The 16820-nt window shown below is 46.1% G+C and overlaps 1 protein-coding gene across 3 annotated transcripts in view; it reads right to left on the bottom strand.

Moving 5' to 3' along the window:
* The window catches only part of Larp1 (La ribonucleoprotein domain family member 1), a 49699-nt gene that overhangs the window by 2850 nt on the left and 30029 nt on the right, over positions 1–16820 (bottom strand). For all 3 annotated transcript variants that reach the window (XM_021177322.2, XM_021177320.2, XM_021177323.2), the window contains exons 2-16: positions 14803–14864; positions 14500–14565; positions 13588–13762; positions 12861–12989; positions 12576–12782; positions 12312–12474; positions 11280–11424; positions 8484–8658; positions 8207–8376; positions 6263–6655; positions 5435–5558; positions 5134–5339; positions 4607–4713; positions 3586–3737; positions 674–818 (exon numbers count right to left, since the gene is read on the bottom strand). In XM_021177322.2, the coding sequence (XP_021032981.1) occupies positions 674–818; positions 3586–3737; positions 4607–4713; positions 5134–5339; positions 5435–5558; positions 6263–6655; positions 8207–8376; positions 8484–8658; positions 11280–11424; positions 12312–12474; positions 12576–12782; positions 12861–12989; positions 13588–13762; positions 14500–14565; positions 14803–14864 (2419 nt within the window). The remainder of the gene's footprint in view (positions 1–673; positions 819–3585; positions 3738–4606; positions 4714–5133; positions 5340–5434; positions 5559–6262; positions 6656–8206; positions 8377–8483; positions 8659–11279; positions 11425–12311; positions 12475–12575; positions 12783–12860; positions 12990–13587; positions 13763–14499; positions 14566–14802; positions 14865–16820) is intronic.

The raw sequence follows: 16820 nt of genomic DNA, 5'->3' as shown, positions 1-16820 counted from the left end.
AGTGAGTTCCAGGACAGCCAGGACTATACAGAGAAACCCTGTCTTGGGAAAAACCAACCAATGAAACAAACCAACAAACCCACAAACCCACCCCCTCTTACAGAGAAGTTGTTTAGAAATATTCTGGAGCTGTCGCAATAGGCTTATTACATTGTTAAAATAACTTTAAACAATTAATTGGTCTTTAATCCCAACACTGGGAGGCAGATCTCTGAATGTGAAGGCAGCCTGTTCTAGAGTGAGTTCCAGAACAGGCACACCTAACACTGAGAAACCCTGTCTCTGGGTGGGGTGGGTTGTTATTTGCCCCCTGGTAGTGTCAGTGGCAAATGCCTTTAATCCCAGTACTCAAGAAACAGGAGGAAGACAGATCTAGGAGGGTGATGTCAGCCTGATCTACAGATAGAAGTCCAGGGAAACCAGGGCTACACAGGGGGGTGGGTGGAGATGAGAGGCATATCTGACCCCCCTCCCCAGTAGATTTGCTGGTGACATAAAGGCACAACGAACAGAGCAAGAAGCAAAGAGACAAAGAACAAAGGAGAACTGCCTGTACAAACACACCACATGAACTTTTAAACTTGGGTGAAAACCTAGCCCATCTTTAAAACTTCAATTTCAGCTCTGGCAGCTGACTCACTGGGGCCCTAACTAGAGCCCCTGGCTCACTCACCTGTAGCCTTCTTTGGCATCCTCCAGTGCGAGCTGCTTGAACTCTTCATACATCTTTTTATTGAAGTGATCTCGGAGGAAGAAGGACCAAAAGCGGAAGAGGGTGTTCATCTCCTGAGACTGGCCAATGCCCAAGCGCTTCCGCTCTGATGGGAAAAACAGGAGAGGGTGAGGCCATGCTGTCCTAACCTCTAATCTGGCCATTTGTCTAGTTCCGAGTCTCACCTGCTATCACTTAGAGCAGTGGTTCTCAACCTTACTAATGCTGAGACCCTTTATACTGGTCATGTTGTGGTGACCCCCAACCAGGACATCATTTTTTGTTGTTGCTGCTATGAATCATAATGTAAATATCTGATACAAAACTCCTAAAGGGGTAGAGATCCACAGGTTGAAAACTGCTGACTTAAAGGAACTGGCAGAACACTGCTGAAGTACAAACAAGTCACCTTTTGTCAAATTAATTAGATTTAGCAAGTATAGCATGTTAACATGTAAATAAGGAGAGATGGCTCAGCAATTAAAAGCACTGGCTGCTCTTGCTGAGGATCCAGCACTCACGTGGTGGTGGCTCACAACTGCCTATAATTCTAGTTCAAAGAGATTCAACACCCTGTTTTGGTCTCGATCAGCACCATGCATATACATGGTACATAAATATACACATGTGTAAAATACTCATACACATAAATTACAGCAGTTGGGCGATAAGAGACAGCAGTTCAAGGCCAGACTTAACTCGGAGAGATAAAGGCTAGCCTGAACAATATGCACAGGCAGATCCCTGGAGCTTACCAGCCAGCTGGGATAGTCAAAGCTGTGAGACCCTGCCTCAAGAATGTATTTAAATCCTGACTCAGAATATATTTTAAAAAAGAATCTCCTGCCCCCAAACTCCTACTATAGAGTGACTTGACAATAAGTCAACTAAAAAGAGTCTGAACAGACACCTTGAGCAACACAGACAAGGACGAGCAGAACCAGGATGGCCTGTGTAAGAAGAAAGCAAGTCTGGCAGCAGTGGAGAAAACAAAGGCCCACCCTTAAGTTCGGAACTCTGGAGGTCTGAGTGAGAATGAGGCCTAAACCTACCCTCCTATGTTTGATTACTTGGGTCTCTAGTTAGTGGAACTTTTTGGGAAGGATTAGGAAGTGTGACCTGTGGGAGGAAGGGTATAACTGGGGATGCATCCGTCTTCTCTGTGTTCTCCCTCCTGATAAGATTGTGAGCTCTCAGCTACTGCTCCAGTGTCATATCTGCTACCATGCTTCACCTTCTGAAACCACAGGCCCCTAGTAAACGTGTCCTTCTCTATGTCACTTTGATCACAGTGTCTCCTCACAGGAATAGAAAAGTTATTAAGACAGAGACATAATATAGTGCCAGCACAACAGAAAACTCCAGTTTCTTCCAGAGGCTCCCAACACTGATTATGCTACACTCTCCCCCGCCCGCCCCCACAACTCCCTTCTAGTTTAAGGAAATACTGAAGCAGGTACCAGGCTACTAAGTGGTCACACTGACCTGCATATTCCCTCAACAACCTCAAGTCCTACACCTTTAAGACATCTCATGTGACCAGATATTCTACACCAAGGCTACCTCCTACTATCTTCTAGAATAAGGCCAGTAAACCATTTGCTACAAAGGGGCAGAGAATAAGCAAGCAGGCTTCATAGGTGACAGAGTTTGTCACAGATTCTTCTCTTCCTACAACCTCTTCAAAAGAAAAACTTTTCACTAGGCAGTGGTGGCACACTCAGGAGGCAGAGACAGGCGGATTTCTGAAGGCCAGCCTGGTCTACAAAGTGAGTTCCAGAGCAGCCGGTGCTAAACAGAGAAGAAACCCTGTCTCAAAAAATGAGAGAGAGGGGGGAGGTGGGAGGAGGGGAGGCGGAAGGGGAAAAGGGGAAGGGGAAAGGAAAGTTGCCTAGATTCCAAATCTCTTACCTAGAAAGCTCTACTCAGCCTTAGCCCAAACCTGAAGATGTTTGGGATACATGCTTATTCTGGCAACAATTGTCCCAGCAATCTTGTGAGAAATTAGCAAAAATTGGCATTTCCTATATATATATGGGTATAGAACAGGAAAGCTGGGCACTATAATCCCTTAGCTTCCTGCATTTAAAAACTATCTCACATAAATCTAACATCAGTAGTTCTTTCTTTTTTGAAAAAGATTATTTTATGTACATATATATGTAGCTGTACAGATGGTTGTGAGCCTTCATGTGGTTGTTGGGAATTGAATTTTAGGACCTCTGCTTGCTCTGGTCAGCCCCGCTTGCTCTGGTCAACTCTGCTGGCTCAGGCCCAAAGATTTATTTATTATTATAAATAAATACACTGTAGCTGTCTTCAGACGCACCAGAAGAAGGCGTCAGATCTCATTGTGGGTGTTTGTGAGCCACCATGTGGTTGCTGGGATTTGAACTCAGGACCTTCAGAAGACTCGCTGAGACATCTCACCAGCCCAGTTCTTTCTTTTTAAAGTATTATTTATTTTATGTATATGCATACACTGTCTCTGTCTTCAGACACACCAGAAGAGGGCATCAGATCCCATTATAGATGGTTATGAGCCACCATGTGGTTTGCTGGGAATTGAGCTCAGGACCTCTGAAAGAGCAGTCAGTGCTCTTAAGAGTTGAGCCATCTTCCCAGCCCCCACATCAGTAGTTCTTAAGTTTGAATTTCTCTATGGAGCCAGGCTGGGCTATAACTTAAGACCCTCCTACCCAGTTTCTAGAATGGTATGACTACAGCTGTGAGAACCAAGAAAAGCTGCAAGAGTCAAGAAAAAGTCAACTGCTGCCAGCAACACATCCTCTAGCCTTTAAACTCACGACGATGGGTGGGTCCCTAAGCAATGGCCAAGGTCCTTAGTAGCTTTCAAATGAGCCAGCACTTACCATTAAGGCAGCGCCTCCGATACTTGTGGTAGACGTGTTGTGTGAAGCCATTTTCCTTGAGCAGCTCATGGGAAGGATGCTGGAACTTGGGCAGTGACTGAGGGGTACAGCCATAGCTGCCGACTGCAGGTGTTCCCTCTGAAGGACTGGAGCTATGGAAGCCAGAAGAGTGATTGAGTCACCAGTCACCCACTCTGCCCTACTATAAGGTAGGAGAGGTTCCTCTAACCTACTAGCCAGGGTGCAGTCTTGTACTACACTGGCCTTAACCTATAGGCAACAGCTGTGCAGTGACATTTTGGAGAGTTCTGAGGTCACTGAGGCTCACACCTGGGCCACTGGTCCCTGCAGGGGTGGCAGAGATATTATAACTGCCAAAAGAAACTCACAATATTATTCTGTCTTTAGTCAATCACCATGTGTTAATCAATGTGTATTTTTCTCAATTCCTACTTCCTCCTAATATCTACCATCTTTGTGGGAAGCTGAGTTCACAGACTGGTGACTTCTAAAATGTGACTTGTTTTAAAGTAGATTTGGCAAAATTAAAGAAGTATCTGAGTCCCACAGTTAGTAGTTGAGTCAGTGAACTATGGTGCTGGGGTCAGAACCCAGTCTTGGCAGATATGCAACTACCACTGAGCACCCCGAGTCCTATAGGGTCTAACTAGCAGAGTTTCTCTACTTTTAGGCAGACAGTAGACAGGCTTGGAAAGGAATTCAGAGTTTCACTGCCCAAGTAACCTCAAATTGGGTTCTGTGTGGCTATGACAGCATGTCTTTACGACAGCCAGCCCATATTCTACTCTCAGCACTAGAGAGACTAGTGAGCAGACAGATCTCTGTGTTCAAGGGAGGCTGCTCTATGTGACAGCTCCAGGTCACTTTCTAAAAATAAAAGAAAAAGAACAAAACACAAGAAGCCTCCAGTTCCCAGACCTTAGGCTATGCTTCCCACACTGTTGTATGGATTTAGATTCAGGTGGTGAGCGTCACGCCACAAGTAGCCTGGCCACAGTACCTAATAGAAGCAGTCCTGGGCCTGTGCTCCCGAGAATCCATCACCCAGCCCACATGACTTTCCAAGGGGGGATTCGAGCTGTGCCTTGTCTTTCTTTTTCGAGGCATCTGTAAAGATGAAACCAGAATTAGTTATCTTACACATTTACTATGCTGATGTATATCAAGCTGCCCTTAGTATGCAAATGGTACATCCCACTTTACAAAGGCATTTTCTTATTTGGGTACAACTGGAGGTTGTTGAACACAAGGCTTTGTGCACTAGACAAGGGCAATAGCACTAATATTACACCCCCAACCTGACGAAAGAACTTTCCAAGTATCTCACAGGTGAGACGGAGAAGCAGGAAGATGTGCCTGAGGTCTCTCATCTGGTCTGCACTCCTTCAGCCTCTGTAGGCCATGCCTATACTCAAGTCTACTTTATGAGCTCTCAGTCTAAGGATGCTGCCTGAGGGGATCCTGGCCCTTTGTTGGCTCAGACCAGGCAGTAAAATATGCAAGACTCCACCCAGCTGACCACCTCACCTTGGCATCTAGGGTCCGTCCTTCTTTCACCACGGGGTAAAACCGTGGTGTCTGACTAGAGTCTTTGAGCTGGGGGGTCCGGGGTGTGCGGGGAGTCCTGGCATTTCGGTAGTTTGGAGACTCTGGGACAGTGGTTGGTAGAGAACGGGCAATGGTAGATGGCTCGGGAGCACCAAACAGCTTGTTGGCCAGGGCATCAGTAGGAACTGCAGAGGCAGAGTAGGGTCAATGAGCAGGGAATATTTTGGCTAGAGCTTAATACCTCTCACCCACACTGGGCTGCAGGTGCCCATCCCCTCACCTTGCTGGAACCGAGGTGGCCCAGGAGGAACCTCCTGGTTAGGATCCACAGGGGGCTCAGGGGTCAGAGTGTCAAACTGTTCCCGACTAATCATATTCACTTTCTTGAAGTTCTCCACTTCTTGCTGTAGATGTGAGGTAGTGGGAAGCTGTTAGTCAGCAAGATGCTCTGGCTGCTCAGGAATCAAGACTGGCAGGAAACTGGTGAGAATAGCTTCCCAATCCATACACACAGGATTCTAGTCTCCACCACCATCTCTCAGCCCAGGTACTGATCTCAGTTAGTGCTGACCATGCTCCTCTTCCCTGGCAGGGGACCAGTTGGGCAACAACCATTAAGGAACTTGCTGCAGATTGCCCATCCTGAGTTTTTTTCCTACACTGCTGCTTGTTCGTTGCACACACTCACCTTTAGGCCCACCCAGCACCAAACACAGCTATTCCAAAAACTGACAAGAAATGTCTCCAGAAGTGCCTCTTTTTTCTCCATTTTCCACTAAGAAGGGTTCTTAAGACCTTTTTTGATACGTGTCTGATTTAAGACTAAAGATAATAGTCCAATCTTTATTTTATCTTCCACAAGGCTCTAGCCAACTGTGTGACAAACATGAGTGATTAGATAGGACAGTCAGTCATCCCACATGTTCTTTACACTGTATACAAATACATTTCCTCTGCCAAGGTGACAATCATCAACCACTCCCTCATCCATAAAGACAAAAGGCAACAGGCAGAGGTACCTGCCCAGAGTCACATGGCAAATCAGCCTTCCTCTTCTCCATGTTACAAGAACCCTAGGCCCTAGTTCAAAGCTATGCTTGAGTCTCACCTTGATCTGTGAATACTCAGGCTCAAACTTCTCAGTCCATAGATCTTGTTCATAGTAGAAGAGTCCATCATTAATGACCTTGGCCAGTTCAGCACTCATCTTGGCACGAGAAGTGTGGTTGCCTGTACGGTCTCCTCCAGGGTGGCGACGCATGTAAGGTGGTGTTTGAGTGACGATGAGGATCTTATTGACATCCCGGTCATCAATTTCATAGTCAGAGTCCTCTTCAGACCAGGCAGTGAAGGTATTCTTCCNCCCATCCATCTGCTCCATCTCCTCGTCAAACAGAAAGTCTAGTTCTTCTTGCTCATCCTGATCCTTAGACATCAGCTGCTGGGAGGGAAGCTGCTGAGGCAGAGCAGTTGGGTGGGAGAACCTGGGCTCCTCTGGCTTCTGAAACAGGGCAGACACCAAAGGGGAATGACCTGGGATAACACATGAGGCCCTAAACCAGGCTTTCTAGCTGCCCAAAGAGGCTCTCTGGCTTCTCAGTTCAAAAACATCACAATTGTAACCCTGGCAACACCAGCAAATTACAGGTGTCCTCTCTGGACTCAGCTTCATGGAGAATAACCCCGAAGAAGTCCAGTTCCGTCATTCACAGTCACACACAGTCATTCACAAATAGCGGTTTCTGTTTATCTTCATAGCTTACACATTGGCTGTTGGGGGCAGGCACAAAGCACAAGAACCACCCATCATCTGGCTACTCAACAACCTGGCACTCACAAGTTCAAGGCAAGCAGCTTTGCTACACTACCTTCAATATTTACGCTGGGTCCCAGCCATAGTAGACACTCATCAATCTGATGAGTGAGCACCTACAACAGTACCAGGCTCTGTATGAAAGCCTGAATGAGCAAGACAAGACCCAGTACTTAAGAAACCTCACAGCTCAGTAGGAAATGAACACAGCAGCCATCTGTAGTGTGGTTCAACAAAGGCTCTAAATAGGTCTAGGGAGCACACAAAAACGGTACTGTGCTGAGTTGGATATGTTAGGAAAAGCCTGCTAGAACAGGCCACTAAAGGATAAAGGCAAGAGCAGAGTGGTCTAGGCAAAAAAGACAACATGTTCCAAAAGCCTTTCACTTGTTTTTGAAACATTTTAGTGGTGGAACACCAAATAAGCCTGACACCAGAAGTATGTCTCCCGCATAGTATACATCCAAGAGGCAATCTTCTGATGGACCGGTCATATCCTACAGAAACGCCAAATCATTTCTTTTAAGGTTCAAGATACACCATACAGGAGGAATGGGGCTCCCCTGACTCCCTACCATCTTTCCCAGAGCTTGTGCAACTAACTGAACTCCTGGGCCTTGGAAGGTGCTACATTTCTCTTGGCTGAGGCCAAGAACAGTGAACATATTCTGGGAGTGAGCAGACACGGGAAGGAAAGGAGATGGGAGAGCCAGTCCTATGGGTAAAACACCTACAGAAGCACAGAATTATACAGAACACAAGCACCAAGGTCAGCGCTGAGGCCACTCGACAAGGCCAGACCAAAGGTCTCTGAGGAGGGAGCTGAGTCTACAGAGGTAGAAGACATTAATGTGATACCCAGAAAGGAGCCAGTGATTTCACTTTGAGGTCAAAGAACCTCAAGAGTAGTGATCCTACCATTAGTCAAAACGCATACTCCTTCCCACATTCATCTTGAGACAAACTGACACCTTGCCAACTTCCCAAGGCCACTTGCCACCATTACAGAAAACTTGTACCCCTCTCCACTACCCAGAGCCCGGGAAAAGACCTGAAAAATCAAACACCTACAAAGCCCCATGGCCTTATCTTGTGGAAAAGCCACACATGAACTGACTTGGGTATCCTGAGAATGGTTCCCAAAGAATAGAAAGAGACATTAGCATTCCTACACTAGAAAACCCAGGACCACCTAGGTTTTCAGCTTAGACCCTCAGGACTAAGCCATGCCTCACCTACCTTGGGGCGTGCTGGTGAGGGCCGAGGCCTTTTCTTCACTTCAATCCAGCTCTCAGAATCCAGATCTGGGAGGCTGGCAGACAAGCCCTTGGGAAGGGTCTTCAGGTTGCTGACCTCTTCTGTTTTTGTTGGCACTGGGGTGACTGCACGGGGAGAGCCAGGTGCCGACTCTGAAGGGAGAAAAAGTGGGGCCTCATCATCCTAGTCCTCTCCGGGGTAGTCAGGAGGTAACTGCACACTGGAGGATAAGATATTCAGCCACCACTGGGACACCCACCTGTCTCTTTCTGGTAGTGCTGTCGGGGAACAAACTCTGGGCAGTTGAGAAGCTGAGAAAAATCAGTTTGTGAATAATCCACTATTGGGGGTCCAGGCAGTGGCCACTTTTCAGGTTCTTCCCTCCTGCGGACTTTCTCCTCAACCATCTCTACCACCTTGCTGTCCTTTAAAGCCTGTAGAGGAGGAGGAGGAAGAGGAGGAAAAGGAAGAAAAGAAATGAAGAGGACTGCTTAGGGCAGCAGATCTGGAGACACTTCGGTCCCTAAGTACCCGGAGGCCAACAGTAGCAGTAAATATCTGGTCACATCTTCCCTAACTGACAGGAACACAAAAGGTACAAACATGAAAAACAAAGTAACTTGATAAGCTTGTAAAACAGCTTCCAGACATCTAGAGAACACTCGTAAAAATGTCCAAGATCTGGGCAAAAGGTTGTTCAGTGACAGTAACAGTAATAGGAAAGCACTTGCCATCTTCTGGCAATTTAAACCACAAGACAGGTATAAGGTATAGGCCAGGGTAAAAACCAGCCTCTTTGATTTGAATTTTAAGAAAAACAGAGATTTGTACAATACAACGGTTGTTAAGAGTCACAGCTAAATTATTATGAGTTATCATCTCCCGATACAAGAGTAAAGATTAGACTTTCAGTCCCATCCCATCCCATCCCTCCTTCCTTCAAGACAGTGTTCCCCTGTGTAGCTCTGCCTGTTTTGGAACTCACTTTGTAGACAAACGTGGCATCAGACTCAAGAGATCTGCCAACCTTTATTTCTTAAGTACTAGAAATAATTATAAGCGCCATCACGCTCAGCTTAAAGATCTTCTATGTAAGCTCTGAAATCTTCTAAGAGAAAGAAGGGAAGGGAAAGCTCAGCATGAGGTACCCTGTCATTGTGCAGGGAAGAGGAGCAGAGAGACAGTGCACAAGACAGACGTTTACAAAGGGCTATGCAGTTTCACCTTTGTATCAGCCACCCTACTTTCTAAAAATCTTTGCCAACAGAAAACTAAAAACACAAGGCCTTCTATTATAGACATATGTTGTCGGCATATTAGTAAAAAGCTGGAAGCAGTTAAGAGAGCTGGCTGCTCTTCCGTAAGTTTCAGGTTCCATTTACAGAACCCACATGATTGCACATACCATCTGTACCTCTAGTCCCAGGGGCAATTCACTACCCTCTTTTTTTAAAGATTTGTTTATTATTATACATAGGTACACTGTAGCTGACTTCAGACACACCAGAAGAGGGCATCAGATTTCTTTACGGATGGTTGTGAGCCACCATGTAGTTGCTGGGATTTGAACTCAGGAAGAGCAGTCGGCGTTCTTACCCGCTGAGCCATCTCGCCAGTCCAATTCACTACTTTCTTATGGCTTCTGCAGGCACTGCATCTAGTTAACAGACATATATACAGACAACCCCCTTCCCTTTCCCCCCCCCACCTCCCCACTTACTTGTAAAGGAGGCCTAGAAACAACCATGATCTAAATGGTTGAAACACCATGGATGGTGCACTGCTCAACTTAAAAGAATGGAAGCATGCATCTATTTTATACATCACTTTGCAGTTAGCTCCCAGATATATAAAATGAAACAATAAAAGTGGTAAAATACCTGTGTGATGTATCACCATTTTTAGCAAGAAAAGGAGGAGATGAATATAGGCCAATAGAGAACCAATAAGAATTTATCTGTGTTGCTGGGCAGTGTGCTAAAGAGAAAGTCCTGAAATCCTACCAGTTACCTTTCAAGGATTTGGGGAACCGTTCACTTCAGAGGTCAATGAACTGTTCACAGAGTGAACAGGGTCAAACCCATAAACCTGCCCTTCCTGTTCTACCTCTTGTTTACCTCTGGTAAACTGAACAACTGAGTAGCAAGTGTCTCCTCAAACTCTCCTCAAAAGTTAAGTAAGGGAAGGTTGACTGAAAGGATTAGAGTACTGCTGTTTTGCAAGCCCTAAGAAAAGTGTCCCTATAATAACTGCAGGAGATAATTGTCATATGCTACCCCAAAGAAGACACATGCCATTGACAAAGCCCTGAATCTCATTATGCCCCTAAGTTATCCAAACTCAAGACATGTGAGATGTTACCTGTCCCATGAGACATGCAGGCATGTATAGGATACACGACCTAGTCTACCCTACAAATAATTAGCAAGGAAGAATAAAAGGGTAGACGGAAATACAAGACAATACACAGATCTGATCTGGACTCTAATTTTTTTTTCCAAAGCACTTAAAAGATTTATTTATTTATATGAATACACCATAGTTGTCTTTAGACACATCAGAAGAGGGCATCAGATCCCATTACAGACAGCTGTGAGCCACCATGTAGTTGCTGAGAACTAAACTCAGGACCTCTGGAAGAGCAGTCCATGCTCTTAACCACTGAGACACTTCTCCAGTCCTGGACTCTAATCTTTAAAACCCTTTTTAACAATGTTTGGCAGCAGTTGAGGAGAATCTGAAACAGGGTAACTGATGATGTTATAGACCTGTTCTATTTGTAGAAGTGATAATGATGTTGTAGCTACTAAAAGGCTAGCTAGATTTTCTCTAGGAAGACCCAGAGGCATGAGGAAAAGCAGATGAAGGGTACACAGGCAGATCAGCTATAGCTGACTCTTGCTGAAGCTGGTGAGGTGCTTGCTGTATGTAACATGGTGGCACCTTGGCACTCAGTAGAAGCAGTTAGTGGGAACTCTGTCAGGGTTTACCCATCAACTCAGGACTCACAGTGAGGATCTTATTTTCCCACCATCATCCCCAGGAAGAGACATACCGCAAAGATGAGTGAAATGTCAGTGGTTAGGGCCTGTACACGGTGAAAGGAAGCAATAAGGGTGATGGGAAGGAAGCCATCAGCATCCATTTTCCGTCTCAGGAAGAAGTCTCGCTCTAAATTGTCCACGCTGAAGTAATATTCACTAAGTGGAGGGGAAAAAAGGCATCACTGAGGGGCTATGGGCCTTCCCTGCTCCCTCTCCCCCCCACAACCTCACATTCCTGACTTCACTCTTCTCCTGCTGGACAGCTTAAGGCAGCTGTCTTTCAACCTGTGGGTTGTGACACCTGGGGTGTGTGTCCCTTACACACGGGTCACCTAAGACCACTAGAGAACATAAATATTTACATTATGATTCATAACAGTAGCAAAACTACAGTTATAAAGTAGCAACAAGAATAATTTTATGGTTGGAGGTCACCATAACACAAGGAAGAACTGTATTAAAGAGTCCCAGCATTAGGAAGTTTGAAAATCACTGGCTTAAAGGCTGAAAAGAAATGATGCACTACTGCCTTTCAGCTGTCACAGGTGAGCCCGACAAAGTAACCCTCTTTTGAAACTCAGGTCCAACACTATTCTGCTACTACAACACTGACCCTCTTGCTCTACTACCTGTTTCTCTATATGGGTTCTCCTTTGGTCTTCCAGCCAGCACTTTAGTATGAATAAGAGCAAAAAATAATAGCCAGACAGAAACAGCATTAAGCCTGTGCTTTGTGAATTACTGGCCTGCTTGTTCTCCTATAAAATAGGGACAGGAAATCCAAGTCATCTAAGTCTGGCATGCAACAGTCATGAGAGATAAGAACAAGGCCTACAAACACTTGGAAAAAGCCTGGCTACAGACGGGAGCCAGGGTGTTTGCCTGTTAGTGGTAGTCTCTACTTTCCTAAGTGGTAATGAACAGAATTCTGTCAAAGTACAGAAAGCCATCTTTCAGTTCAACAGGGCTACTCCAATGGTCATGCATTAGACCCTGCTCTGGGCCCCATTCCAGCATGGCCCCAGAAAAGCTTGCACACTCACATCTGGCGCTTGATATAATCCTTGAGCAGCTCCTGGTCCATACTGTAAATCTCATTGCTGCTGACATTGTCAAAGTAGTAAGTGATGTTGTTCATATACTTGTGGGTGCGGGGCCCCTCTGTACCATCAAACTTTCGGTAGCCAAACTGGTAGTCAAAGTGGGCTACAGGAGACACGGGCATCATTAGAGGGAGAGAAGAATCTCGCCTACTCCCCATGCCGCACTCCCTTGGACATCCCGGAGCCCAAAGGGGCCTCACGTACTTCGAGTGCCACCCCGTCCACGGCCCCGTCCACGACCACGCCCCCGTCCACGGCCACGGAAGGAAGCCCGCGCCCCACCAGCCCCATCACTCTTCACACTCGATGTCTCATCCTGGTCGTGCCAGGCAGGCTCCGCTTTGGTCTCTGGTTGCCAGGCTGGGGTGGGTGGGGCCACAGATATAGGCATGTAGGTAGCAGGTTCAGATCCTATAGTAAGGAGGAACACAATTGGTAAATCCTCAGATATCCTCCTCATCCAGACCCTCCATAGCAGGCCGTGCATACCTTTCATCTCCCCACGGATAGCAGGTGTATGTCTTGGCTCCTGTGGGCGAGTGGGACGGGAGGCCAATTTCTCTCTGGGTACTTCAGGCTTCATGTCTATTTGCAATGGAACCCACTTGTGTTTGCTCCCTGAGGGACGGCATAAGCATGTCAGCGAGGCATGGCAGGCCCCTCAGACATGGCTTTTTCCTTCCCCCCAAATTCTTGCTTAACTACTCATTTGGTAGCCATAGGCACATCTTTCCAAGCACCAGACCTCTTTTTTGTTGTTTAAATCTCGAAAATAAGGAGGCCAGCGGTTCTAGGTGTAAGACTCATTTTCTGGAGCCCTGAATAAAAACTAACTTTCCAGGCTCCCTTCACACATGTGCCACATCACTGCCTGTGACAATTTTGTGGGACCATTCTAGGTAGAGTGAGCAGGAACCAGGGAACCATCTAGGATGCAGAGAGGCTGCTGTGCTGAATGAGTTAGAATTGCCACTTCAAGCCTCGTCAGCAGACAGAATAGGTCTGTCTATGAGAAAAAGCAGTCAGGCCTGTATCATTTCAGGTTTTAGAAACAGCAATATAAAAGCCTGCTTAAGAGAAGACACACTAAGGCTGAGCACACAGGTACACCTGGCCTTCAGTAACCTCCTGGCCTGAAGATCCTCCAACAGCTCAAACTTAGGTCATTTCAAAGTTCTGAAAGGCACACTTCCCAGGTCCCGACTATGCCACTTACCTTTCTTCTTCTGCCCGCCTCGCTGGCAGTCCTCATCCCCATTCTTTTCCTCCCCCGATTCATCCGACTTGGTTTTTGGGCTCTCCTTACTATCACTTCCATCTCCTTTCTCTTGCTCCTTCATGTCCTTCTTGGGTGGCAACTTTCGAGCAGGCTGAGGCTTGTGGGACTGTGGCTACAGGAGGCAAGGACACATGCGGTCACTGGGAAGGTATGAGGGCAGGCTACACTAGATATACCCTAAGGTCTAACTTTCATACTCAGATGATACTACCACAAGACATGGCAATACCAGCCATCAAGGAGGGACAACTGATTTTTCTAGCTACCTAAATCTATGGGATGGAAAAGATGTTGGTCTACCATAAGGGACCTACTAGCTCAGAACAAAAGTGCTGAGAGAAACAGATCTGATCAAGAGTCTCTTCTGATGGAGTCTAAGGGAGCTAAACACACTCCCCCAAACTGGAGTCAGTGCCTCCAGTGCCAACATCTTTTTTTTTTCAATTACTCATAGACAAACTTGGCACAGTAATAGAAAAATATGGGCTTTGGAAAACTATAACACAGCTGTTTCCTAAACCCACTGAGCCACCACTGAAACCAGGCAAAGGCTCACATGATGGTAATTCCTAATTATTTTACTGCCATCCATCTTATATAATTAGCCTTCATTTGTTTGTTCAGAATTGAAGGGAGTTGGTGTCCTACGTTACACGGGATGGCCTTGAACTCTTGGAATAGGCATAGTCATCCCTCTTTAACCTTCTTTTGAATAGATGAGACTTCTGAAGTATACTATTATGCCCACCGACTACTCCTTTTCAAAAATCAAGAAAGGTGAGGTTTATGGCTCTTGAACAAAGTTTGTATAAAGAATACCTGAACCTGCCAACCCCTTCTCACACTCACCTGCACACTTTTGTGGGCTATCTCTCCAGGTGTAGGCCAGTTGATTGCATCTCCAAAATCACCAACCTGCAAGGTATAGTCTATGAAGGCCGCAGGGTTACTCTGCCTGCCGTTTCGCTCCACACCCAAGCTCTAGTTCCTTTTAGAGATTGGGGCCACATCAGTGTGTACACTCAGACACCATGTACTGGCACCCATAAAACGCTTCCATGCTCTTTACAGAAGGGCCAGAAGTGCTTACTAGAACAAGAATCACCCACAGGCAGGCACAGGAGACGCTCCCCTGATCCCCCCGATCCTTACCTTGCTGCCCTTACGCGGTTTAGGAGCAGCTGCCCTCACCACCTTGGCTGGAGCAGAAGGTTCTGTGGGAACAAAGAAAAACAATCAGCTGTTCAGAGCCTAAGGCACTACCATGTGCACCCCACCATGCACCTACAGGTTTCCAGAGGACCCACAGCAGAAAGGGCAACAATAGGAGCTGACAGCCTAGCCGCCAAGGTGCCCAACCCAACTCTGAGGTGGAAAAACCCTTTTAGAGTCTAAAGTCTGAAGTTTTATGAGAGACCAACTGAGGCTCAAGGCCATAAACAAATCTACACTGCAACTCAGGGCTCCAAATCTATAGGCAAAGTCTATAAGGAAAGGAAATCGAGCCCTTCTATATACTTCTGTAATCCCAAAGAAAAGGAAGCTAAAGATATGTAAATAGACAATTCCAGGGCCATACCAAGGCCTGCTTTGTCCTCACTGACATGTAGTTGAAGCAAGAACTACATGTCAGTGAGGACATACTATTTAGGGCTAGTAACAACTACAATTTGACTCTAAAGTTCCATCTTTTTGGGCAGCATCTCACAGTGCAGCCCTGACTAGCTTGGAACTTATGCAGATTAGACTGCTGAACTCACAGAGACCCCACCCCACCCCCCGCGCGTGCACATACTTTGCCTCCCAAGTATGCCATCATACGTGGCCTGTTTCATTGCTTAAATTTAACCCCAATAATATAAGTGAGGCAAGAGCTATTCACAATTTCGGCTCCAACAGTACTGAAATCACCAAATCCATCCACTTTCACAATAGCCATTAGAATATAACAATCTTTGGTTATGTGTAGACAGACACAATGGAAGGTGACTTCACTTGTTTTCTATAGAACAGAGGAGCATGCATACAGTCGCGCTTCCAAAAGATCAAGATGGCTTTTAAGGAACACAACGTGCAAGTCTTTTCTAAAAGAAGTGACTCTGGTTAGTTTGCCCTGGATAAGGGTCTGAAAACCAAGGGTGTCTTGTTCCTCCCTCCTTTAGAGATCCCCAGGAAGAAATACCTCCTGAGAGTCTGCTCTTACTTCCCTCTTCTGCCATGCCAGGTCAGGGATTGCCCCAGCTTCCAAGCACAGAAATCTGTCTGGCCTCACAAGAAGGTTTTTCATCAGACCATTTCCTTTAATGAGAAGAAAGTGTCCTTGCTCAACTCCTAACTGTGAAGTCAATGCATTCCTGGCTTCTGGCCTGTTACTGGAGCCACTGCCCCCTAATGGTAGACATATGCCTTCTGATAGCTGGAGTCGTTGGGCCCAGCCCACAGCATCCTGTAGTGCCAAGCAACAGAAAACTAGAAAATCTCAGCTGCAAGAAAACCACTGTCCTTTGACCCAAGGTTGACCCAGATAAGACACCGAACATCTAGTAATTCCCTGACTGGTCTAAATAAAGATCTCCACCGGAGCTAGGTATGCTGGTAGATGCCTTTAATGCCAGCACTCGGGTGGCAGAGAGAAGGATCTCTGGAAATTTGAGGGCAGCTTAATCTACAAAGCAAGTTCCAGGTCAGCCAGGGATACACAGAGACCATCTTACAAAAAAAATAAAAAGATCTTCATCCAATTCAGCCCAGGGCCAGGGCAGTGCCCACCTGAGCTATAACTGGAGATAACTGGAGTCATTTCTTCATGTACTGAACAGCATTGATACATGCTAGCAGGAAAGCAAGCCCCAGGGCTAGTAACAAAGTTTACAACAGGAACCCCATGCACAAGGACTGGAAGTGAAGTATACTGAAAATCACCTCTGAAAAAGAGAGCAAGTTTCCAGACACTGGTCTTTTCAAGTTTCTTGGTCTAGGGAAACATACTTCACCAGGAAATAGAGATCAGCTCTCACAGGCTGTCCTCTGATTTCCACAGGCATGCCATGGTGTTCCCCTACTGGCCCCTAATCAATCAATCAATCAAATCAATCAATCAATGTAATAAAACCTTTTAAAGCTATTTTCTCAAAAAATTTTAAGGGGGCTGGTGAGATGGCTCAGTGGGT

The sequence above is a fragment of the Mus caroli genome, chromosome 11, assembly GCF_900094665.2.
Source record: "Mus caroli chromosome 11, CAROLI_EIJ_v1.1, whole genome shotgun sequence".
Classification (NCBI taxonomy): Eukaryota; Metazoa; Chordata; class Mammalia; order Rodentia; family Muridae; genus Mus; species Mus caroli.
Note: the sequence above shows the minus strand (reverse complement) of the source record. Positions and strands in the feature narration are given on the sequence as shown.